The 27,613-nt window shown below is 39.1% G+C and overlaps 1 protein-coding gene across 2 annotated transcripts in view; it reads left to right on the top strand.

Moving 5' to 3' along the window:
* Positions 1 to 27,613, top strand: part of LOC132286344 (callose synthase 10) — a 110,841-nt gene that overhangs the window by 14,699 nt on the left and 68,529 nt on the right. The window contains exons 7-12 of one of the 2 annotated variants that reach the window (XM_059788667.1): positions 10,512 to 10,601; positions 13,792 to 13,886; positions 13,972 to 14,089; positions 22,946 to 23,074; positions 24,987 to 25,063; positions 25,157 to 25,235. In XM_059788667.1, the coding sequence (XP_059644650.1) occupies positions 10,512 to 10,601; positions 13,792 to 13,886; positions 13,972 to 14,089; positions 22,946 to 23,074; positions 24,987 to 25,063; positions 25,157 to 25,235 (588 nt within the window). Of the gene's footprint in view, positions 1 to 10,511; positions 10,602 to 13,788; positions 13,887 to 13,971; positions 14,090 to 22,945; positions 23,075 to 24,986; positions 25,064 to 25,156; positions 25,236 to 27,613 lie in introns of both variants that reach the window. The other variant, XM_059788666.1, reaches the window with a different exon arrangement.

The raw sequence follows: 27,613 nt of genomic DNA on the forward strand, positions 1-27,613 counted from the left end.
CATAGGCTTTCTTTATATCAAGCTTACACAGAAATCCAGGAACACAGCTACTGAGCCTATAATCCACACATTCACTGGTAATGAGAGTGGAATCCAAGATCTGTCTACCCCCAGTGAACGCATTTTGAGACTCAGAGATGACTCCGTCCAGAACCTCCCTTAATCTTAACGCAAGGACTTTTGCGATAAGCTTACAGATACACCCAATCAGACATATTGATCTAAAATCCTTTACGTTAGAAGCAACACCCTTCTTAGGAATAAGAGCAATAAAAGATGCATTCAGCGACTTTTCGAACCTCTCATTGGAATGGAAACTCATGAAAAGTGCCCATAACCTCCTGTCTAACCACCTCCCAGCTCTCCAATAAAATTCTCATTGTGAAGCCATTCGGACCTAGAGCCTTGTCACCATTACAACTCTTCAAAGCCTTCAAAACCTCCTCTCTAAAGGTACTCTCTAACCCATCCCTATCCATACTTGATATAGAATCAAAATGAAGGCCATCAAGCCGTGGCCTCCAACGTAGAGGCATAGATTGTAGCCTTTGGTAGAAAGAAATGATCCCCTTGCGCACCTCCTCCTTTGTATTCAACACAGTTCTGTCCACACACATCCGCCCAATATGATTGCCCCTCCTATCGGCATTAGCAGTTCTATGAAAAAACTTTGTATTACGGTCTCCCTCTTTGAGCTACAATACCCGAGATTTCTGTCGCCATGAAATTTCCTCCATAACTGCAATCTCAACAATTTCTGTTTGACAAGCTGCTCTCCTATTACGTTAGGACACAACAATACCACTCACCCCTTCCAATCTATCAATCTCAGCAATGTCAGCGAGGGCCCTATTCTTCCTCCACTCCAGATTACCGAACACCTCCTTATTCCATCTTTTGAGTTTGTTTTTTAGGAGTCGAAGCTTTCCTGACAAAATAAAACTCGACGTTCCCACCACCATGTCCTCCTCCCACCAAGACCGCACTTTCCCCTGAAAATCCTCCACTCTAAGCCACATGTTCTCAAATCTGAATGGAGTACAACGAGGTCTCAGTCCTCCACAGTCCAAAACCAAAGGAATGTGGTTCGACGTCACCCTAGCCAAAACAGCCTGAACTGCGTCCGGAAACTTCTTCTCCCACTCCCTAGAAGTCAAGAATCTATCCAGGCGGGAAAGGGTAGGCACCTCCCTACCACTGGACCATGTAAAAGAAGCTCCCTCTAATGGAAGGTCAATAAGTTGATGTCCATCAATAAACTCCGAAAATTGCATCATAGCCGGAGTCCATTGACCACGTGTAGATCTCTCTGACAGGTGCTTAACCACATTTAAATCCCCAGCCATGCACCATGGAAGAGACCACATCCCCTTCACCACACTAAGCTCCTCCCACAGCGCAATCCTCTCACAATCATCCTGAACCATCCATAGAAAGCCCAAGAGAAACCATCCTCCTCCATCGCAAAAGCACAAGACAGAGAGAAATGCCCTTACAAACATCCACCCTTGCCATCCATCTCTTATCCCACATGAGAAGAATGCCTCTAGAGGTCCCTAATGAATCCAGAGCCTCCCACTCAACGAACTGACTTCCACAAAGGCTCTTAACCACTCTATCGGTCATAGCATCAATCTTCGTTTCTTGAAGAGACACCAAATGAACCCTCCATTTTCTCACTGCCATCTTCACCACCTTCCTCTTGCCCGGGTCATTGAGACCACGGACATTCCAAGATAAAATTCGAAGTTTCATGAGGAAACATTAACACCCACCTCTCCCTTACCCCTCCCTCCCCCCTTTACACTGCCCTTTCCTTCTCCCCCTCATCTTCCTATCATAGTTCACGTCTGAACAAAGATTTCTCACCTCCCTCTCCCCTCTCCAAGAAGGATGATTCTTTTTCCTTCTACTCCCCCTTCTAGATCTCTGTTTCATCTCCCCTTCTATCCTCTCCGCCGTAGCATGAAGTATTGATAAGGCCTGATCCCGATTGCCCCTTGCAAGAGACACCCAGCAGTTCCCTAGTGGTCCTGATATTTGCCATGACCCAATCCTTGCCAATGTAACCACACTCCTGCCATACAATAACACTGTCCATATCCTCCGGATGCACAACTGCCAGTGGATCAACCATCCCCAGATTAGGGTGACCCTCCTTCGCTCACAAGATCATGTCAAGAGACCTGCCCTGCTTAACCCTGCTCCCATTAACATCACCTCCCTCGGGCTCCTCCACCTCATCAAAACAGGACATCCAGTCATTAACACTGTCCACCCCACCTTCCTGTACATCTATGAAAGAATCTGGATCATTAGTGAGCACTTCATCAGACAAACACCTGTGCTTCTGCAATTCCTGAACCAACAAAGTAGCTGATTCATCACTAAGGGTAATACGGATATCCTTGCCAACGCAAACTGTCATCTTTTCTAGCAAACAAACCATCTGAGGTGTCTCCAGCACATCACCCTTGGGTAAACACAGATTTATTCCTTCCACTCTACCCACACGAGGCTCGGCCAGCCCACCCAAATCATCCCTAGATGTACCATACTGAAAGGAAGAGGTGGAAAAATCAGAGCAAAACTCACCATGTTTGACACAGTTCCGATCAATACCCCCATCAACAAGCAAACTGTCCCATCCCTTTTTGACAGCCCAAAAGCCCCATACCCAGAAACATCCGTTTCAATCACCTCATCAACGGAGTCCACCTCCACCACTGGCGATAACAACCGAGACAACGACGACTTTCCATCAAGATCCTCCCCCACCTCGCTTCTCAACACCCCACAAGGAGTAGAAGCAGAAGAAAGAGCAGAAAGAGAGCTCCGAGAAAAGGAAGAAGGGTACATACCAGGTTCAGAATGAATGACCTTGCGGGCGACCCATTTTTGCTTGTCTTTTCTAGTCATCTTTTACCGGACTGATGCGATTTAATCGAAGATTGACAATCTTCCTTGATGGATGCATAACTACCATCCTCGTCATTACACAGAGAACCCGACTGAAACGGTCCAAATTTGTTCCCAGAAAGCAAGTTCTGACAGCACACACCGTGTCGAAACTTCTTCGAAATCAAACCAGCACCATTCGTCTTGTTCACACTCACGTTTGCCCAATGCTCCTTCTTCGACCGCGACCAATACCTCAAGTCCAACTTCAGCCGTGCCGAATCATGGATATGGCCTTGAGAAACCATACTGGGCACCTTAACAGAAGTTGGGCTGGGCTGCAATCCATTGATAGAAACAGATAAACACTTATTTGGACCCCAACTCACCACCCTATCATTAATGTGTTTGTGATTGGACTTAGCATGTGCTGGCCCGGGATAAGAGGTTGGCCCAAATGACTTGGGCCTTTCACGCCCGACCCAACTTTCTGAAACTCTGTTAAACCATGCACCAACCTTGCCTTAAAGTTATAAAAGCAATGACCTTATGTGGACCCAACATATAAAGGTATATTTGGAAATATATTATCTATCACTATAATAAAAAATAAACATTAAAAACTACACTCCTAAAAAGTTAGATCCCCAAAAGGGACATTTTTTGTGGGATGGAGGGAGTAATAGTTATAGAAGAAGGGATAAAATCATCATCATTTTCATCATCCTTGGTTATTCCCATATGAATGGGGTTGGCCACTTGAATTTTTTCCCTCCTAGCTTTTCTATTACATGTCGTTTCACCTACTATTTTTAACCTTTTAAAACCATTATTAATAACCTCATCCCATGTTGTTTTTGGTTGCCCTCTTCGCCCCTTACCTTTTATGACAACTAGGCTTCCTCGTTTGACCGGCGTGGCTCTAGGTCTCCGATGTTTGTTTTGCAACCATCTAAGTCTACTCTCTCGGATTTTTTTTTTTGATAAGTAAAAATATATTAGAAAGACGTTCAAAAGGGGAACGCGTCCCTAATACACAAAAACGAAAGAGCAAAAGCCAAACCTATGGACCAACAGAGTCCAATAGAACAAAAAAGTCATCGATCGAGGAACAAGCGCTGCCTCTGACATAACATAAAAGAGAGCGTAGGATTAAAGACTTAAGGTTTGCAAAAGACGATTCCTTCCCTCAAAGTTTCTGTTATTTCTCTCTCTACAAATACACCACCAAACACAATGTGGGGTAACCCTCTAAAAATCACGAGCATGACCAGAAACAGGGCATCTTCTCCAAGCATTAATTAATTGGAAAGAGTGCTTAGGCATTACTCATTGAACGCCAAAAATACTGAATATGAGATTCCAGCAATCAGATGCAACAGGACAATGCATAAGAAGATGGTCCACGGACTCACCATCATTTTTACAAAGACAACACCAATTAACAATGGTATTACCTCTCTTATGCAGATTATCCAAAGTAAGAATTTTTCCCCAAGTAACAGTCCAAACAAAGAAGGCAACTCTAAGAGGAGCTTTAAAGCGCCAAATACACTTCCAAGGGAAATCATATCCACTAAAATTAGACAAACACAAGAACATGGATCGAACTTCGAATCTACCATGAAAAGAGGGAGTCCACAAAATATCATCACAACCTCTGCCAACATCTTTTGGTCTATACAACAGGTCCAAAAAGACGCAAACTTCAGCTATCTCCCAATCCTGAAAGGAACGCCTAAAACGCACATCCCACGTAACTCCACTGTTATCAAGATGATAACAGTTAATTACATAAGCATGCTTATTCTCGGCAATGCTAAAGAGACGAGGAAAAGAAAAAGACAACAACTGATCACCACACAATAAGTCTTCCCAAAATCTAACATACATACCATTACGAACTTTGAACCGAATATGGGTGGAAAACACATCCCAACCTTTCCGAATGAACTTCCAAACGCCAACGCCCCCGGTAATAGAAACAGGACGAGAGGACCAACCTCCACTCTCTTCCCTAAAACGACGCGAGATAACTCTTCTCCATTGTCGATGACGTTCTTTACCGAATCTCCATAACCACTTCCCCAATAAGGCTCTATTGAAAGTGACTAACTTCCGGATACCTAAACCGCCAAACTTCAACGGTTTGCAAACCTGCTCCCAATTAAAAAGATGATACTTAAACTCCTCTCCTTTTCCACCCCAAAGAAAATCTCTCTGAATTTTTTCAATACGTTCAGCAACAGAACACGGGATCTGAAATAGAGACAAGAAATACGTGGGAAGGGACGAGAGGGTGCTCTTAATAAGAGTGACCTTCCCCCCTTTCGAAAGATACTGTTTTTTCCACCCCGCCAATCTTTTTTCATACCTGTTAATCACCGGATCCCAAGTCCCCACTATCCTAGAGGAGATTCCCAAAGGTAAGCCCAGATAAGGGAGTGGAAAGGCACCCACTCCACATCCAAGAACAGCAGCTAAAGTGGAAATATTAGAGACCTCCCCCACTTGGACAAGCACACTCTTTCCAACATTAATCTTAAGACTAGACACTACTTGGAAGCATGTAAGAATGCACCTCAAATACCTGAGTTGGGAAACATCAGCATCACAGAAAACCAGGGTATCATCTGCAAACAACAAATGGGATATCTCGATCTGGTTAGCAACATCTCTACCAACAGTGAACCCCCTTATGTAACCTAGATTCTCTGCCTTTTTCATTAATTTACTCAATCCCTCCATGACAATAAGAAAAAGAAAAGACGACAAAGGATCTCCTTGTCTCAAACCACGCGAACTTGGAAAAAACCCAGCAGGAGAGCCGTTCATAAGCACAGAGAATATAACTGATGATATGCAAGATTCAATCCATTTTATCCATCGATCTCCAAACCCCATTCTCCGAAGCAAATAAAGAAGAAATTTCCAATTCACGTGATCATAAGCTTTCTCGATATCCAGTTTGCATAAAACACCAGGAACTTCACTCTTCAACCTGGAATTGACACATTCTCCTGCAATAAGAACAGAATCTAAAATCTGTCTACCACCAACAAAAGCATTTTGTGACTCTGAGATGATTCCATCCAAATCATTCCGCATTCTAAGAACAAGAATCTTGGCAATAAGCTTATACATACACCCCACTAAACTGATTGGCCGAAAGTCCTTAATGTCAGAGGCGTTGCTCTTCTTAGGAATAAGAGCTATAAAAGATGCATTTAATGATTTCTCGAATGTGCCATGAGAATAAAATTCCTGAAAAGTGCCCATTACCTCATTACGCACCACCTCCCAACTCTCTTTAAGAAACCGCATAGTGAATCCATCTAGCCTGGAGCTTTATCACCATTACAACTGGATAACGCCTTAAGAACTTCCTCTTCAGAGAAAGGAACCTCAAGCAGTTCACTATCCAGCGTAGAAATAGCATTGAAGTGCAAACCATCAAGTTTTGGTCTCCATTCCAAAGTCTCAGTATAGAGCTGCTGATAAAAAGAAACAATGCCCCCACGCACCTCATCTTCTTTCCACAGCTCTAAACCATTCACACGAATACGCCCAATATTATTGTATCTATGAGCGTTAGCAAGTCTGTGAAAGAATTTAGTATTACGGTCACCTTCTTTAAGCCACAAAGCCCGAGATTTCTGACACCACGATATCTCCCCCATAGTAGCAATCTCAGCAAAAGTTACCTGACAAGACGTTCTTCTAGAGCGAAGAGAATCTGTATCTTGCCCTGTCTCATCAAGATGATCAAGATCAGCGATATCAGCCAGGACTCTATTTTTCTTCCATTCAAGATTCCCAAACACTTCTTTATTCCATTTCTTAAGCTTTGAGAGTCTGAAACTTCTTAGCAAGCACATAGCTATTAGAGCCAGTAAGCGTTGTTTCTTCCCACCAGGACTGGACTTTCCCTTGGAAGTCCTCAGCTCTCAACCACATATTTTCGAAACGAAATGGAGTCTGTCTAGATCTCATGCCTCCACAATCAAGAACCAAGGGCACATGATCAGACGTGACTCTAACCAAAGTTGACTGAGTGACATCCGGAAACTTCTCCTCCCAATCTCCAGAAATCAGGAATCTATCAAGCCTCGATAAAGTAACTGGGTCTCTGCCACTAGACCAAGTGAAAGTTGCCCCTTCCAAAGGCAAGTCAATAAGAAGGTGACCATCAATAAAGTCAGAGAACTGGGTCATTTCTGAAGACCACCTCCCCCCTGTGGATCTTTCAAATGGAGACCGAACAGAATTGAAATCCCCGCCTAAGCACCAAGGCAACGGCCACAAATCCTTAATGTAGCTGAGTTCTTGCCAAAAAGCAGTTCTAACACAATCAATAACTGGTCCATAAACTCCAGAAAATACCCAACTGAAGTTATCATCTTCCATCTGAAACACACAAGACAAAGAAAATAGCCCTTTCCAGATATTCGTTTTAGACATCCATCTACGATCCCACATAATAAGAATACCGCCTGATGTATCATAGGCTTTCAAAGCTTCCCAATCCACGAATCTACTTCCCCAAAGGCTTCTAACCACGGCATCAGAAATAGAAGCCAACTTGGTTTCTTGCAAGCAAATAACATGGGCATTCCACTTCTTCAAAGCAACTTTAACCACCTTTCTTTTGTCCGGATCATTTAATCCACGGACATTCCATGTAATAATTCGTATCTTCATTGAGAACCAAAGATAATTAGTGCCCCTCCTCCCTGCTTCCCACTTCTAGTCCTTCCCCTTTCTTTATTCACCCCATCCTTCCCTTCGTAATTGATATTGGAAATAAGGTTCTTAACCTCCTGATCACCTTTCCGATGTGCATGTTTCTTATTTTTAACAACTTTTGTGCTTTTAAAGGTCTCTGCATTATTGTTTCCTTCCACAATATCATGAAGAATGATTTGTGTTCGATCATCATCTCCTTTCGAGGAAACACCCAAAGCTTCGCTGACCTCGTCAATATTATTCAACACCCAGTTCATACCCATATCGTTAACTATCTCTAAGCAATCAGAGTGCACAGTTGCTAAGGGTTCCATAATGTCCACATCAGATTGATCAACACAAGGGCAAGAGGACAAATCTGTTGAGACTGATCATCAAAGTCCTCCCCTTTGCTTTCAGCACTGTTCTGATATAAGTTTAATTGCAAATTCAATTCTGTTCCAGTGTCATCCATAAAATTTTTCATTAAATTATGGGTAGAATTGGTCCCAGTCACGGGGGGTAGACCATTTAAGCCTTTTAGAGCAGCACAGAGCTTGAGTTCATTAATTAAAGTCACGGCTAAATCATCTTTCAGTTTAAAGTGAAGGTCTCGACCAACACAAACTGTCACCCAGTTGGAACAATCAATACTTCCGGACTTGGACATTGAAGACGGTGATTCTGCATCCCGTGGTACAATAGCTTTAGAAAAATCTCTCTTTTGATCCAAACAATCCTCCACTCCACCTTCACCATTTCCCAGCACCTTACTCGAAGAAGGGGTAGAAGATGAGCTCTTATGATGAGAGACAGGGGTCAAACCTGGAGAAGGAGAAGGAGAGCGTACTACCCATTTCTGCTTTTCAGTACGAGTCCATCGAGTACCTTGTCGACTAGCTGAAACAACCAGCCATCTCCACTTTTCTTTCTCAATCCGACGCTGAAATGAAGAAGAGGAGAGAGTTTGATTTTGGGCTTGAGTTTTAACTTGGGCTTTCCTTGGATCTGGGTCATTAAGAACTGAAACAGAAACTGAGTTTGGTCCTCTAATAACCCGTCTTTTAGTATGGGCTGGCTTAGGCCCAAAATCAGGCTTGAACCTTAACGCTTTAGTTTGCCTATAACCCCTCCAGCCCAAATTAACTTTAGGCAAATCTGTGTGGCCCAGCCCATTTTCCTCACCAACCCTTGTAGATAAGGATAGTGTGGAATCTGGAAATGAACCTCTATGAGCGCCACGTGTAGAGTAATTATTATTAGCTGTGACGTGCGTAACCGGCGCGTGTCGTTGACTTGATCTTCCTCGTACCCATCCTTCCTCCGGCATATGAGTAGGCCTTTCGCCGCCTTCGATACTCTCTGTTGAGGGAACCAACGCCGGCACAATTTCTTCCCAAATCGCCACCTTGTAGCAGAAAGTATCATCATTAATGAACACAAATTGCGGACAAGTCGATCCTATTCTCACTGTAATACGAACACTCTCGGCATCCCTGGTTTCATTGGCAACAGCTCCCACAAATCCGCCGCATAACTCCCCTACTTCAACAAATAGGGCATGACACCATAGATGAAGGGGGAGCCCAAACATCCGGATCTGTTTGAGTCCTTTTTCTCTAAGGACGCCACAACATCTAACCCTAAAAGACCACACATCGATCCGTAGAGTTGCAGATCCCCAATGACGTCGTCCTTCCTTTAACATGCGTTGGGCTTCGGCCTGAGAAGGAAACCTGAAAAGAAGCATCGAATCAGATAATGGAGTAACCCCCACACCACAGGACGTATTCCATGCTTTCGCTGCCCATTCCTCCACACGACCACAACCCCCAACTTCCTTATCAAAACAACCAACCAAGCAAGATGAAAGTATTGATTTCCTCCCTCCGACGGACTTCCCGTCAATATACAAAGACGGTCCTCGATGAGGAACAGCCGACTTCACGTCCCCAGTTAATGAAATTCTTGGAATCCTTGCAGTTTCTAAGTAAGATTTCATTGCGGAATAAAACAAAAAAAGAAGAAAGAAAAAGACAAAGTATCTATCGCTGTTAAAATCGCCCCGAGTGGGGTGAAATCGCCCATAGTGACGTCATTGCGCCGCACAATCGCCCCTACTCTCTCGGATTTTCTCACCAAGCTACACCTAATTTTTCTCTCACACCTTTGTTAGTGACCCTATATCTTCTAGTCACTCCACTCATCCATCTTCACATTCTCTTTTCCGCTACATTGTTCTTGTTTCCTTTTTAGGGCCCAATCAACCTCTCCATACAACATAGTTGGTCTAATAATATTCCTTTATAATTGTCTTTTTGACTTATTTGTTATTCTCTTATCACATAGAATCCCACTAGCTCATCTCCATTTTGTCTAACCTGCTCCAATTTTACTAGTTACATCATTATCTATTTCTTTATCATTTTGTATTATCGGCCTTAGTTACTGAAAGTCGTTTTATTGAGTAATCTTTTGGTTTTGGAGTGCTAGCATTATCTTTGAAAGAAATGGACTGTTACATGATTCACTTGGCTCCATCATGAATTATGACGGGTACCTAATGAGCATGCTTAGTTCATTTTTGTGAGAAGCTTATGACTTTTCCTGAAGCTTGGCTCTAATTATTTGTTGAATGAGTGTGAAGGAGCATGTACTGATACAAACTTGATCCCAATATGAGTGGCTTGGTTTGTGTTAAATATCTAATAGAATCTATCTCTAAATGCACTATTGTTTATTTTATTTTCATTTTTATTTTTCCATTTTTGCAAGGAATTCATTAATGGTTTGTTTTTCCCTGCCGTTCCCTTGGTTTCTTTTTTTGTTTTGTGTTTTTTCCTGGTTTTCCTTTCTTGGCTAATAAGGCTGAACTTCGTATTTTGCAGAAAGACAACATAAGGAACCAGCGGGAGAATGTTGTTCTTAGTATAGCAAATGCTCAGACACGACTTGGAATACCTGTTAAGGCTGATCCAGTGAGTAATGCTGGTTATCTTGTTTCATGAACAGTTACTTCCCATCATGTTTAAGTTGTTTAATTTTTTATTCTCTTTTAGATATATTGTTATTAAAGTTTTTATAGGTAATTTATGAACGCCTTTTTTAATTTATTATTACTTATCAAAAAAAAAAAAAAGTTTTTATAGGTAATTTATGAAGTACGTATTGGAGGATTTGTTTCGAAACCTGACATGAATTATGAATGGAATACGAATAAGTTGTCCTTTTTCTGAGTTTTTGGGGATTTTTGAAAGATAATCTTACAAAAGAATGTACACAAGCTTGTTAAGCATATTGTTTTCGTGCTTGACTATAAATAGCAAGGCAAAACAGCAGAGTTTGCGTAGTGTTGACTAAGTTGCTCCGGGTATGCTTTTATTTATCTTATCATGTTTGTAGCTTTCTTTTATCTGATGCCAGGATATGATATGTCCACATGGTTTTCTTCCTTTAGTTTGTTAGTGATTGTTATACTTTTCTTTGTGGCCTCGATCAAAATGCTTACTTGGAGAAAAGGCTTCTGCGTGCTTGTCACATCTTTTTGGCAAAATTTGTTGTCATCTTTTGTATGGGTACAATTGAAAGTGGTAAGCATCTCATGTTTATTGTACATGTAGGAGCTGCTACAATGCACCTCTGACGATCCCTTTCTGGATTAAAACTGCTCCCAGTTGCTATCTAATGTGGAACTGGACATTGGTCATCAGAGTGGATTTATTATAGAAATGGCATCTTTATGTGATGAGGGTTAGGCTTCAGATGAACCGAGTTACTCGACTCAATAAGAGCTTGACTCACATGTATCTGTTTGCTAATTGTGCTGAGCTCGAAAAAAATTCGTAGGTTCGTTTATAAAATGAATTGAGCTCGAGCTACCTTAAGGCTCGGCTCGGAAACTTCATGAACTATTTGTCAACTGGGCTCGTGAAAAGGCTCATTTGCTTGTTAAAAGACATATATGTATATACATACATACATGCATATACCTTAGTTCGGAACCCTAATAATGCTATCCTTCCATATAAGTTTATATATCAATACTTTAGTTCAGAACCCTAAATATGCCATCCCTTTTCATTTGCGCCTCCCATTCCCCCTCCGCGCTCAAACTTCTATCTCCTACCTCTCTCTTACCCGAAAATGCTAGGATTTTCAATTACAGAGAAGATGGTTTTATACTCCACGAGGCCTTAAAAGCAGATTTGCCACGTAATGCATTTGAGCCACCTCATATTTTTTTCCCAGACCCTGATGCACGCTTAATTTTGGCTTCTCCTTGTGATTGTGATTGCTTAAGCTGGAACAATAGTGCTTCTTCCAGGTGCAGCCATTGGCTTTGTTTGCAAATTTCAGATCAGTCAGCATGCTTCACTCATCTTGTTTTAACTCGATTTTTATTGCATTAGTTTTCAATTCCGTATGTGTGTGTTTTACTTATTCATCTTTGCATTTTACTTTAACTATGTGTGTGTCTCATAAATATTAATCTTTCTCTCTCTTCCACATTTGCATTTGATTAGCATGCCTTTATGGCATAATATACTAAAAGTATTTCTATACTTTGTATATGGAACTCTAATTACATGGGCAACATACACTGCATTTCCCTTCTTAGATATTTTGTTCATTTTTAACAATATAACAATGAGGATAGATAAGTAAATTCACCACAAAATCTGACATAGGGGGTCTTCGCAAAAAAAATGGCAAATCATCGGTTTTTTTGCAATTAGGCCAAACCTCAGGGGAGGTCATTGTGGTTTACCCATTTTCAAATTGTAAATCTATATAGAAGACGGTTGATTTTTTGGGTCCTTGGAATCCTTTTTGGCCTTCGCCTCGTGTATTTTTTGGGATGCATTACCCTTTTGAACACCTTCTAATACATATTAACTTGTCAATATGTTTATATTTTTCAATATCGTCACGCGTTTTAGTGGAAATACATTTATTGTTTTTTAGTAGTCGCTATCCTGAACCTTTTAGATGTTGTACATTTGACTGTATTATTAACATTTGTTTTCATATTTTTGTTTTGTTTTAAAGTATATCGATAAGCATTATCACTGTAGAATATTGTTTCAGGATATGAACAGTTCATTTATCAAAATATCTACAATTTTGTTGCTATTATAATACTTACTGGAACTGTGTTTCCTATAGCTGGTTGCAATGAGAACATGGTAAAGTTACAAATTTACTTCAGTCAACATCATGATTGCAGACCTAGCATGATTTGTGGCTATGTTTTGTTCTTTTTAATTATTTTTTAATTGGTTAAGCATATATAATTATTTGCGAAATTGTCTCTCTTTCAGCTAATGGCTAATGTTGTTAATAGAACCCTGGACATATGGGAATGTGATTGATTTTGTTATTTGTAGCCAAATAAATAATGAGGTAATCTATTTTATAAATTTTGTTGATGAAAATATTTATGAGTCTGGGGCACCTTATCCAAGTCCTTATTGATAATTAGTCAACAAGTTGACTTTGTAACTTTTAAGCGGTCACTTACGTTTATAGATTTTATTCTATACTAAGGATCTATATTTACACAGTTCTGTTGACAAAAGCCTCTTACTTATTAGCAATTAGGAGATAGTTGGTACATATGAATGGGTATCAAGTGAATGATCAAACAAGGTGGTCAATCTTCAAAATCCGAGTTCATGATTTTTCGGTGCTCAAATAATGTAGAATTGGTTGCCTTCTTTATCCAATAGGGTTGTAAGTTGGATCTGTATTTCTTGGGGTATTGAGTTTTACAAACTTCTGTATCTGATTTATAGATATATAATAATACTTTTGCTTTCATTTTTTTGTTTTGTTTTTAAGTGTGTACATATATATGTAGTTTTATATAAGGTGGTCTATCTTCTGTTTTTGAGAATCTATTTAGAATTCAAGCCTTTTTCAAACGAACTGGATAGTCATATATGATATATTCCTTCATTCTTTTGGGAGCTCTCCCCTCTTGAGCGCCTTTTATGAAATCTTTCTTATCAATTATTATTATTTTTTCCTTTGGTGTTACTTCTTTTTAACCAACTGCATATCTTAACATGAGATGGTTATTATTTTGCTGGCATCATATAGAGCTGTAACATGTGTGATCTTGGTGGCTGCAAGGAAAAATGATAAACTCTTTTTTTTTGGCAGAAGATAGACGAGAAAGCAATTACCGAGGTTTTCTTGAAGGTATTGGATAACTACATTAAATGGTGCAGATATTTGCGCATACGCCTTGTATGGAATAGGTCACTTCTGCAACCTGTTTCTCTTTCCTTAATCTTCCTTCCCTTTGTTGCTCGACTAATTTTCATCTGAATCTTTTTTTAACAGTTTAGAAGCAATTAATAGGGAAAGGAAGCTTTTTATGGTTTCATTGTATTTCCTTGTATGGGGTGAAGCTGCGAATGTTCGTTTCCTTCCTGAATGCATTTGCTATATATTTCACCATGTAAGTGGTTGTTTTTTTTTTTTTTTTTTTTAATTTAATTTTTTTTTTTAAATGTTTTTTGTTTTTCTTTTCTTCTGTTGGTTGATTCTTTTGCTGTATGATCTGCTAAATTGCTTCATTGAGTCACACTTCATTCGTCATTTTTCATTTTCTTTTTCCTTTTCAAATATAGTCATTATTTTTTGTTGCAATGTAGAAGTGTGCTCCTTAATATTTGTTGTTTTTGTCCTGGTCGGTATTTTTTAAAATCACATGTTTCTTGACTTGTTGCTTCTGTCTGTTTGAAACTGTTTGCTTTGTAAATATAATTTTGAGTTCTCTCTTTAATATCAGCTTGACTCCTAAAATGTTAGCATGTTTGAGCAAATCGTCTTGGGAGTCATAGAATGCTAAAACTCAAAGTTCAATCTACATTTATATGTGTGTTTGTGTGTGTATAGATAGAGTTGTGTTCTATCCTTCCTTGACGCGGGGGAACAAAGTGTGCAAATCTAATAGCAACCTTTCATAGATATCTAACAGGGTCATCTAAAACTGCTTTAAAAAGTTTGCCCTTTTTGTTTTAAAAAATCTATAAAAAATGAGGAAGGCTGCCATGAGGTGCACGTCATGGCAGTTGTCATGAGCTTTCTTGAAATTAGCACATTATTGTGATGTTGTGGCCCAAATTTTGCTTCGACCCAGGTCACGTTGCGACCTGGATTTAACCCGAAGTTGGGCTTTGTGTGGGTCATGGACCCTATTTAGTACTCTCTTGTGTAGCCTGGTATACAAGGGAGTTTAGGGTTTGGAGTGGGATAACAAGAGAATGCTGAAAACCGCAAGAAAGAGAGTGAGAGAGGGAGCTAGGGTTTGGGCTGAAATTTGTAATCTTCTGATTTTTGCATAGTGAAATCTTTCGCCGGATCTTCACCATCAACGTAGGCTTTGCCGAACAACGTTAAATCTGTGTTCTTTGTGTGTGGCGTGTTTACTTTTCTGATTTGATTCTTGATTTGTTCTTTGGCAGTGAAAAATTGCGTCTGGATCTCATCGTGATGTTACTAGTATTAAAAATGTTCTGTCATAAATTAATGTCAGGATTCCTTTGAATACGATGATACGAGTCAGTAAAAAAGGAAGCTTTAGTTTGGTCAAAGTTTTTTGGTACGAGAATTATATTAGAAAAGCGCTCTATTGGGGGGCCCACCTATGTACAACTTCAAGAAGACAAAATCTTTAAGCTCTCAAACTATTCACAAACTCAACTATATACTTAATTTGGTTAAATTGTCGAAAGGGAGAGAATATAATGTTTTAATAGAGCTCTAATTTGAATTTTGGTATATTGATTTTATGACCTCGTACTGTTCCTTTTCAATGTTATTTGATTCGTGTCTCAAAATTTAACATAATCCGTGTAAAATGGTATATAGTTCATGGTTGCTGCAATAAGTTGCACCTTATTATTGTTTTTATGGAAAAAGAAACCGTTTACAAATGGAAATGTCGTGATTTGATTGCGTGCTCAATCCGAGAGCCTGACTATCATTATATACAAGCGGAAAATTACAAATATGGAAAAGAGAATAAAATCAAATCAAAATAAAGAGAATAAAATAAAATTAGAATAAAAATAAAATCCCTAAAAATTAGTCTATATTGAAGACCTAATAAATCTGCCATAATCGTTGAGTCAACTTATAGATAAGATTTCCAACACTCTCCCTCAAGCTGGAGCAAATATGTTGACTAAGTCACTAAGCCCAGCTTGACTATGGAAGACTGGAGAAGAGAAGGCCCAACAGACTTTGTGAACACATCTGCAGTCTGTTTTGAAGAAGGAACAAAAATAGGATTAATGATACCCGATCGAACCTTCTCTCGAATAAAGTGAATGTCTACCTCAATATGTTTCGACCTTTCATGTAAAACAAAATCAGAAGCAAGCATAATGGCTGATTTATTGTCACAAAATAGCCTTGAAGAACCTTTCTGTACAAGACCCAACTCTCCCAAAATTGATTGAAGCCAAAGGAGCTCACAAGTACCTTGAGCCATAGCTCGGTATTCAGCTTCAGCAGAGGATCTAGAAACAACAGCCTGCTTCTTACTCTTCCATGATATGAGATGATTACCATAGAAAGTACAGAAGCCAGAGGTAGAACGTCTATCTGTCTTACATCCAGCATAGTCTGCATCAGTAAAGCATGAGAGTCCAAACTGATTTCCTGAGACACAGACCAGACCAAGACCAGGGCACGACTTAAGGTACCTCAAAATATAGTAGACTGCATCCATATGAGCTGAGCGAGGGGCATGCATGAATTGACTAATCACACCAACAGCAAATGTCAAATCGGGCCTTATGTTAGTCAAGTAGATAAGATGAACTACTAAACGTTGATGCACGGATGGATCTGGAAGTAATTCCCCTGACTCAACAGAGAGTTTAAGATTGGGGTCTATAGGAGTGGAAGCGGGTCGACACCCAAGTATGCCAGTATCTTGAAGAAGATCCAAAGCATATTTCCTTTGAGATAAAGAAATTCCACGACGGGATCTAGCAACCTCAATTCCAAGAAAATATCGAAGAGGACCTAAGTCCTTCACATCAAAGGACTTTTGAAGATGAAGTTTCGCTTGAGCAATCCCTGAAGCATCATCACCTGTGATAATGATATCATCCACATATACCAATAACATAATGCAACGACCATCAGAGCGACGTCGAATAAAACAAGTATGGTCTGAGTGGCAGCGCACAAAGCCCATGGATAAAACAACATCGTTGAAACGACTAAACCAAGCTCTGGGAGATTGCTTCAGACCATAAAGAGACTTCCGTAGCCTACAGACTTTCCCAGCATATTCCCCCTCAGCCCGAAATCCAGGGGGTGGATCCATATATATAGTCTTAAGTAAGTCTCCATTAAGAAATGCATTCTTGACATCTAACTGATACAGAGGCCAAGAATGGGCAGCAGACAAGGAGACAAGCAGTTGCACAAACGTCAACTTAGCCACAGGAGCAAAGGTAGCACTAAAGTCGTTGCCCGGAATCTAAGTAAAGCCTTTTGCCACCAACCGAGCCTTATACCGATCAATAGAACCATCGGCTAAGTACTTCACATTAAAGACCCATTTGCAGCCAACCGTTTTCTCCTTAGAAGGTAAAGCAACAAGTTCCCATGTATTATTATGGTGTAAAACATCCATTTCTGTTGTCATGGCAGACACCCAATTGGGATCCTGGAGGGCCTCTGACACAGATCGAGGAATAGAAACGGTCCCAATCTTGCCCAGGAAGGATTTATATGCACCTGAAAGACCATCATAGGAGACATACTGAGAAATAGGGTGGTTAGTGCTACTAGAAAAACCATACCAATTAGGAGGATGATGATCACGGGAGGTACGCTCAGGAATTGTAGGAGCAATAGGAGAAGGAGAGTTACCTGGACCTGGTTCTGAAGATGATTCTGGTAGGGGAGGTTGAGTGCGATGGCGACGAGAGTAGACCTGCAAAGGTGGAGGGGAACCCTGCATGGATGGAGAAGGAGATTCCAGGACAGTGTGATTTTCAAAGAGAGGAACATGACGGGCAATAGGAGAAATCTCCTTCTCCAGATCACAAGAGAGAGAATCCTGTACCACAGAATTAGTACTATAAAAAGGAACAGTTTCATGAAATGTCACATCAAGAGAATGATACATATGTTTGGTCACAGGATCATAACAACGATAGCCCTTTGACATAGCAGAATACCCCAAGAAGATACACCTAATAGATTTATCATCAAGTTTATGACGAGAAGGACTACTGTTATGAACAAAACAAGTACAGCCAAAAACTCGAGGCAGAAGGTGAAACAATGTATAATCAGGCTGGAGAATCTGAAGTGGTGCCTTACCACCCAAAACTCGACTGGGAGTACGATTAATCAGAAAAGCAGTTGTAAGAACAGCCATGTGCCAATAGAAGTTAGGCACATGCATACCACTCAGAAGACATCGGACCACAGACATAAGATGATGGTTTTTGCGTTCAGCCACGCCATTTTGCTCAGGAGTATAGGGGCAAGTGAGTTGATGTAAAATCCCCTTTTTATTAAGTTCAGACCGGAACTCATTCGAAACATATTCTCGTCCATTATCAGAATGAATATTACGGACAACAGTGTTATACTGGGTTTTGATTATCTGAAGAAACTGGGTAAATAAAAGAAACACATCAGATTTCTTTTTCAATAAATAAACCCAAGTATAACGAGAATAATCATCAATAAATGTCACATAATATCGATGTCCAGAGAAAACAGTAACTGGGGAAGGGCCCTAGACATCAGAATGAATAAGATCAAACATACTAGGAGCATGACTCATATGAGAAATATAGCTAGTTCTAGTATGTTTAGAAAGCTCACAAACTTCACATTGAAACTTGTGGTCCTTACATGCTTTATTTAACGAAGGAAACAATAGACATAGATATTGAAAGTTTACATGCCCCAAACATGCATGCCATAGACTAAAAGTGCGAAAAGAAACATCATAAACACTAGAAGTAGGTAGGACAGAAGCTTGAAGACTCGTTCCTGGTGGTTGCCCAAAGTAGTAAAGCCCATCACGCTCATAACCCCTGCCAAAAATCCTCTTCGAACAAAGGTCCTGCAACAAACAGTGATCTGTTAAGAATATAACTGCACATTGGAGGTTTTTTGCAAGCCGGCTAACAGATAAAAGGTTAAAAGGCAAATTTAGGTACATGAAGGACAGATGAAAGAGTAATATCAGGAGACAGACAAACATCACCCTTATTGTGAATGTAAGATGTAGAGCCATCCGCAAGATACACAGTTTGGGTAACAGGTATGATATTAGAAGAAAAAACTGATAACTCACCAGTCATGTGATCATTGGCCCCAGAATCGAGAACCTAAGTGGGCTGCTTGGCCTTAACATGAAATGCAGTACGAGTACCTGTAGCAATAGTTGCAGTGGGAACAGTTGAAGGAGCACTAACTCTAGAAGCAAGGGAGCCAAGTTGGCCCTGGATATGCCCAATCTGAGACTGAAGCTGGCTCAGTCCAGGAAATACAGTATATCCACTAGTAGTAACAGGAGTTTCTGCAACAGCCGCAGGACGAGAAGAACCAGTTCCAGATAAGCGGTTCCTAGAAAATTTTTGTTTCAGTTCAGGATGAAGTTTGAAGCAACGAGCCTTAACATGTCCAACCCCTCCACAATGGTGACAAATAATCTGACCTCCAGAAGCTCGTCATCCAAAGTTGGCTGCAAAAGCCATACTATCCCCAGCAGGCTCAGACACTGGTACAGGAACAATTGAGGGCTGAATTAAACGGTGCTTGCGTGCTTCACCATCAACAGTAGCAAAGGCTTCCAACAGGGATGACATTGGTGATGCAGTCAAGATCTGAGACTTTAGTGGTTCAAATTCTGGGCGTAATCCCATAAAAAACTGATAGGTATGCTACCGATCAAGATGTTTGACAAGAAAAGAGGTTGCCTCAGAAGGAAATTCACTGAGAGGCTCATATTGAGCTAGTTCCTCCCAACGAGATCTCAAATACCCAAAATAATCAGTTACAGACAAATTCAGGCCTTCCTGCGAGGCCTTAGCAATATCTTGATATAATTAAAAAATACGAGCATCATTCCTAGAATGAGCATACATTTGATTCAAAGCAGTCCACAAGTCATTAACAGAGTCATAAAACATGAATATATTATAAATGCGTTCCTCCATAGAATTAAACATCCATCCTAAAATGGTGCAATTGTCCATATCCCATTGAGCATATTTAGGATCTTTAATATCTGGCCTCTTTTCAGTACTCAAAATCCACCCTGATTTTCCTTTTCTACCAACATAGAGGCGGAGGGAACGAGCTCAGGATGCAAAATTACGGCCATTCAACAGCACACTAGTAACCCGTTGAGCCGGTGTGTGTTGCGCCGAAAAGTGAGTTTCTTTATTATTACTTGATTCAGCCATAATATTAAATAGATCAATTCAACAGATTACCAATAATTTCAAATAAAGGAGGAATAAACCTGATTTTGATCAAACCAAGAAGCCGGAGACATGGCGGTCTGATCCGAAAATGCTGCCGAATATCCTGGCAGCCCCAAAAAATTACAAACACGTCTTCTGACCCTTAGTGCATGAAAAAGACTAAGGGAATACTCCTAGGGGTCGAACCCAGAGGAGATTGACTCCCCTTAGGACTGTCGCAACAGCGACCTGAAAAAGAGAGAAGGTCTGTGAAAAAAAAAAAAATAGGGAAGGGGCTGTAACGAGATAGAGAGAGATATTAAAAGATGCGGTGAAAGAGAGAGAGATGGGGGAGGCGTAGGCTTGAGGCTTTGATACCAAAAAGTTACTTGGTAAAATTGGCGCGCTCAATTTGAGAGCCTGACTATCATAATATACAAGCGGAAAATTACAAATATGGAAAAGAGAATAAAATAAAATAAAATAAAATCAGAATAAAAATAAAATCCCTAAAAATTAGCCTATATTGAAGACTCAATAAATCTGCCATAATCGTTGAGTCAACTTATAGATAAGATTTCCAACAGATTCATATCTCAAAATTTGATATAATTAGTGTCAAAAAGTAGATTTTTCATGGGTGCTGTAAATTCTGTGATTAGGTGGACCTTAGTATAGCTTTTATGAAAAAAAAAACTGTTTTCCCCTTACAAATGGAGGTCTGATCAAGATTCGTGCCTTGGGAAAGCATAAAACCTAGCTATTATTCTATTACCCAATTTTGGAAGGATGCTCTTTTTCCTCTTACATGTCTTTACGTAAGCAAGATACTAGTTTCAAGCAATCCGTGATATATAATATTTGCAATTGTACAAGGCATGCAAATTGCAAAGTTTAAGAGGTGCAAAAAAGTTAACATTTCCGTTATTTAGGGTCAATTATTCACAAAGAGGGAAGTGTTGTTAAAGTCGCGTCTAGGCTCGAGGCGCAGGTCTAGCGCCTGTTGTCATCCAGGCGCACTGATGTTCACTAGGTGCGTACCTCGGTTGTGCCTTGTCCTATTTGCCAGGCTCATTGTTTTTTTCTTTCAAAAAAATGATTATTCTGTTTCTTAAGCCGAAAAGGTGCTTTTGGCAACTTAATAAACAAATAAGAAAGCCCAAGCGAATGAGAGAAGGAACTTTTTGTTCAAAAGAATAAACAATAAGAAAGCCCAAGAATCGAAGTATCAACCGAGCATAGAGAGTGAGAATGTGAGACCAATGACGAAGCCCTAGTTGCAGAGATGAACGATGAAGCCACTCCGGTTCTTTCTTCTTCTTCTTCTCTCTTCTCCTCTATCCTCTCTTCTCATCTTTGTTCATTTCTCTCTCTTCATCTACGTCTTCTGTCTTTGCTTTTTTTTTTTTTTCTTTTTCTTGGTAAAAGTTTTTTTTTTTGTTAAAAGATTTATTTCTTTTTGTGCTTTGTTTTGCCTTTCCAAAAACCAAATTCTGTTTTGCCTTTCAAGAAAAAAAATTTATGCCATGTTTTATGGTTCTTGAATGGTTATATATTCGATGGATTTACTTTTTTAATTTTGGTATTAATTTTTGGAATATTGATATGACTTATGTGATATGAATGCTTTTATGGTAGTTTAAATTTTCAATTGTGCGTCTCGCTTCATTCAGGTGTGCGCCTCACTTCACTCAGGTGTGCGCCTGGGCTCTGAAGGACCTCTAGCTCCTTGGTGCGCCTTGAGCCTTTAATAACTATCCCCTTACAATTGAAAGGGGAGAGTTCTATCAAACAATTATTAGACCAACCATACTTTATGGTACCAAATGTTGGGCAGCTAGGAAACAACATTTGCATAAAGTGAGTATGGCAGAAAATCAGAAATGAGAATGTTGAGATAGATGTGTGGTAAGACTAGAAAGAATAGAATTAAAAATAATCACATTCAAGAGATGGTTGGAGTTTCACCAATTGGAGATAAAATGAGAGAAAATCAGTTTAGATGGTTTGGACGTGTGCAAAGAAGACCTTTAACTGCGCTGGTTATTAAAAATAACATAGTCCACATTGAGGGTAATACTAGAGGAAGTGGAAGACTAAAGTTAACGGGGGAAGAGTTAGTATAGAAATTTATGATAACATGTGGATTGACTGAGGTTATGGCCTTTATTAGAGCTGAATGGAAACAAGGGATTCAGGTAGCCGACTCCAAGTAATTGGGAGAAGGCTTGATGGTGGTGGTGGTTGTACAAGGCATGCAAAATTAATGAAAAACACGGGTGAATATCCTTTTAAGTACCAGATGTATTACACCGTAGACCATTCATTGGTCCATGCCAGGCCAATATATTCCTATATATATGTTATATATATATATATATATATAAAGAAGCAATATAGGTAATTTCTGTTTGAGAAGTAGTAGAGCTTCTTGCAATAAGAGACTATTTTACTAAAAACAAAGAAGGCAATGGTAGGTGGGTTTGCTTCTTTCTCTTTAACGCATTTGATGTTGACGCTTCCCACTTTAAAGAATAAAGTCAATTTGCATTGTTGTTTGTGGTATTCTTTTAAACTTTGGAAACCCAGAGAAAATTATCATAATGGTTTCAGATTGTTGTTTTTTGATATGGTCCCTCCTTAACTGGGAGCAACAGAACATTGTATCGACTTGCATTGATGTTCTGACTTACATCTTCCAACATCCCCTTTCTCTCTCACACAGTTCACATACACACACACACAATATTTCCCCTAGTGTGGCTCGAACAATCAACCTTCCCTTTGGGGAGGAGAGATCAAATCATCTGGGCTCATACCATCTTGAGTACATATATAATTATTTATGCATTGTGCAGATGGCCAAAGAGTTAGACGCAATCCTGGATCATGGTCAAGCTGATCATGCTGCTAGTTGTAAAGGTGAAAGCGGTTCAGTATCCTTCCTTGAGCAAATCATTTGTCCGATATATGAGACGATGGTGGCGGTCAGTGAATATCTACACTTAAAGCCAAACTGAATTTCTTAATCAATTTTCTTTTGTAGTTAGATTCTGTCTTACTCTTATTTATTTATTTTTTTCCTTCTAAACTTTAAATTGACTTGATTTTCTCTGTACCCAAAGTTGATACATCAACGAATATGCGTAGAAAGTTAAAAATGCTTTCTTACTTTTTATTAATACTGAGCAGCATCTGTGCGGCCACTGCAAAATAGTTTCGTTTAATTTTAACAGCATATATATATATATATATTTTATTTTAAAATTTTGAATAATAAACAAGCTCTTCCTACTTTGCTGGTGTGCAATATAAGCTCTATCTGTGTTGGACACAAGCACTTAGAAATTTCCTTAGAATCTTTAACATGTTTTATTTTCCATATTTTAGAAGTTAATTATTATATTTTGGGCATAGACTTCCGGCTCTCTTAGATGTTTTTGACATGTCTTGAACTAGTATATTTCCTAAAAGTATATAAAGTTTGTCATTATTCGTGCGAAAAACATGTTTTGACATAAGAAGAGAAATATAATAGACACGTTACTAAAATTTAAACCTTTTTTGGGAAGCTGAAAAAGTGGGATTTATTGAGGGCACACGGGTTTCAATCAGGGAGGATGTGAAGGGGAGATGGTGGAGGGGAGTTGGTATTTTGATACTGTATACTCTCACTCACTTGAATTAACCAAGACACACATATATATCATGGTAATAAATTGCAATATCTGGTCTTGATTTTTCATTTATTAGCCCTGAACCTTTTCGTTCTCTTTTGGTAAATAAAATTGTTCACTTAGAATGAAAAGAACCTGTTAGACATGGAAATTAGTTTCAATTTATTTATTTATTTTTTAAATTTTGTTTCGTTTTGTTTTTTTGGGTGAGGGTTTCAATACTTTCAGTTGTTCCTGCAAAAGGATTCATAGTGGCAGTTAACAGTTACTGTGTCACCTTAATGGTCTGTTAAACTAAGTTTTCTTGGCCAACATACCTGCTTGATTTAGTTCTGAACCCACTGGAGCCATCATCCTAATACAAATCAACATTCTGGCACTTGCGAACTACTATGCTGAATCCATCTTCTCTAGTAGCCTTATTAGCCATGCAAATCGAATATATTTCAGGACTGCTCGTGTTATAATAAATTCTTTATTGGTAGCCTTGACCACAAAGAGGACTAAATCAGGTATGAAGGTTGCACTGCTCGAATTCTGAGTACATCTTCTGGTAAAATTTAGAACTGAGACTCCAACACCACATGTGGCTTCTGAATTTTACATTTCACACTCAAACGTACAACTTAAATTCTGTCTTTATATAACTTAGCTTTCAGCTGGTAGGTGTTCTTCTCTCATGGGTGAACTGTTACATTGTGACTAAAACCATGGATCTTCTCCAGAAGGGCAGAAACTTCTGAGTCAAATATCAAGATGATATCCCACATTAGATTCTGATTTCCTCTCGAAGCATTAATCTTCTTTTGTTCCGCATGTCTTCCTCAGAACTGAGTACTCATAGTAATTTAATCTTCTTTAGTCTCAGATAATAGGAACAAGGTTGGTTCCATAGAACTTATTTCTTGGATATGCCATTAAACAATTTGTATAAAATTGAGTCCATCTGCCAACCTTTTTTTATTTTATTTTTTAATTTGTTTTAGCATTTTAAGAGGAAAACTGTTCCATTTATTTTGCAATTTTATTCAGTTGTCAAAAAGTTATTTCATAGAATTGCATATGTGGATGAAAACTTCACTGATGTTAAATAAATTCCCAGGTCTTGTATTTTGGAAGTTGTTTAAAGCATCCTTCGCCCTTTTGTGTGTGTTTACTGAGGATATAGCTTTACTTGTTCTTTTTTATGAAGGCTATCTATGTTCATTTTTCTTGCCTACAGGAAGCTGATAGGAACGATAATGGGAAGGCTGCACACTCAGCTTGGAGGAATTATGATGACTTCAATGAATATTTCTGGTTTGTGCTTTTGTAAATTTATGTATTTATGGTTTGGTGGTCGACTTAAATTCATAATTACATTTTTTGATCTCATTCTGAATGTATGTGTAGGTCACCTGCTTGCTTTGAATTGAGCTGGCCTATGAAGAAGGAGTCATCTTTTCTTTTGAAGCCTAAAGGGAAGAAAAGGGTTGGTTCTGACAATGATTTATGATTTATTTTTGTCTTGCGTTTTAATATTCCAGCTCATATTTATGCTTCTGGTGAAGTGATTGACATGGCTTCTGTTATTTTAATCGGATATGAGTTGTTTATAGTGGGATCTCCTAAAATCTGAAGAATGATTTGATTATGGACTGATTCCCCATCGAACGAACTTTTAAGCAGTTCTTCAGTTTATATCTGCTGATCAGTCAGCCATTGAATTTCTATATAAGAACTAGAAAAGATGCCTTGTTAGTTCTGGACCTAATTTGGTGGGATTTCTTTGGAGTGTTCTAAGAAGGTGAGGGCGGGTTGGGGGGGTTCTGGTTGAATATTTTCATTTTCAAAATTTTTTTTTCGTGGCATTTCATCTCCCTTTTGTAGCATGCACGGTTTTCAGTCGCAAATTTTTTAGAAGTTGATTCTTCTGTAATTGCTCAATAGATTTGGTGTCTGAGTTTATTATTATTTTTTTTTGATAAATAAAGATTTTATAAAAAACACACAAAAGGGTAGCGGATCCCAAGAAAAATACAAAAAGCCACAAAGGACTCAAGCTTTCAAAGAGGCCAAAAAATCAACAATCTCCTCCAACGATCTATGATCTCTCTCTGAAACCCAACAAAAAAGAGTGGAAATAATCGAGAATTTAAGTACCGAAATTGACATCGCCTTTCCTTCAAAATATCTTCTATTCCTTTCAAGCCAAATACACCACCACACACAGCGGCGTAGCCCTCCAAGCATCCCGACTGAGAGCCCCCACAGGGCAACCTCTCCACGCCTCAATCAACCCTCTCGCAGATCCTGGCATAATCCAAGAAAACCCAAATAAACCGAGCATCAAATCCCAACAAGCTCTAGCCAAAGAGCAATGAATGAGAAGGTGATCTATTGATTCCTCATCACGAAGGCACATATAACAACCATTGATCACCACCTGGCTTCACTTTTGCAAATTATCCTGGGTTAAGATTCTACCCAGAACTGAAGTCCATATAAAGAAAGCCACCTTGAGAGGAGCCTTGGAACGCCAAACAGACTTCCAAGGAAAACGAACATCAGGATCAAAAGAGAGACTTGAAGAAAGACCTCACCTCGAAACGCCCCTGAGAGTTTGTTGCCCAAGACCAACAATCCGAATCCTCCTCCACAATCCTTTGGTGATACAGCAACTCCAAGAAACGAATGGCCTCCTCGATCTCCCAATTCTGAAAGAAACGCCTGAATCGAACATCCCAAACCAGTCTCGCATTATCAAGATGATAACAGTCGACCACCATGGCCTGCCTATCCGAAGCAATCCTGTAAAGTTGAGGAAAAGCGAGAGCAAGAGGAAAATCTGCATCCTCCCAAAAGCGAATCCTCCTCCCATCTCTGAGTTTATTATTTCTTTTTCAAATTTTTGTTTTGTCTGTCTGTTATGTTAGCTTTGCGTTGTTAGTTTGTATTAAATATTAATGCTGAGTTGTTCAATAATTATTTAATTTAGTAAATATTTTTAAGCCGTGGGTTGACTTAATCTTGTTTTATGTGTTGGGGTGGCAAAATTTGACACAACCCGTCAGCACGTTTTGAACACAACACGAAGTTAATGGGTTTGGGTTGATCTTAGTCTTGTTCAAGTTATAATCTTGTCAGCCCGGTTAATTAATAATGTCATGTTTTGGAGATCAACCCATTTTAGTACGATTAGACCCATTTAATTACACTTGTCAGTCAACTTGATTAACCTGTAACCTGTTTTAATCATTATTTCATTTTAAATCCAATATGGATATTGTATTTGGTCTTATTTTTTTATTTTTTATTTTTGGTAATTGTCCAATATTTTCATTTTCACTAATTTAGTCATCCATTATTTCAAATTTTTATTTGCATTTTATGCTTAAGTTAATAAACTAGTTACATGGTCCATTTAAGTTAAACGTGTTATACTGGTCAGTAAATGAGTCGTGTCATTACGTGACCCGTTTAATAAACGGTCTACTTGGGTCATGTTACCTGTTTAATAAACAGGCAGTGTTTGTGTCGAGGGTCCCTGTCACTATTATTAAACGGGTCTTGTTCGGGTTGCCACCTCTTTAAATGCTAGAAAATTTCTGGAACACCTAAGGTTTTTTGGGGGAAGTAGTTGAGGATCTCCATTCTCCACCAAATATGATGTTTGTGATGAACTTTTGATCTCCTATCCTCTTCAATCCTCTTCTATATATCTATAGAATTTGATTCTTTGTGTACCAGTAAGTGATTCTAACAACGTTGCTATTGGCTAGTCCCATTCAGCCAGACTCACGTAAAGCCATCTAGTTCATGTTTTTATAAGGCTCTAAACTCAAAAAAAAAAAAAAAAAAAAAAAAAAA

Source organism: Cornus florida, unplaced genomic scaffold (genome assembly GCF_030987335.1).
Source record: "Cornus florida cultivar Cherokee Brave unplaced genomic scaffold, ASM3098733v1 CherokeeBrave_3.0.0_Hap2_Chr11, whole genome shotgun sequence".
Lineage (NCBI taxonomy): Eukaryota > Viridiplantae > Streptophyta > Magnoliopsida > Cornales > Cornaceae > Cornus > Cornus florida.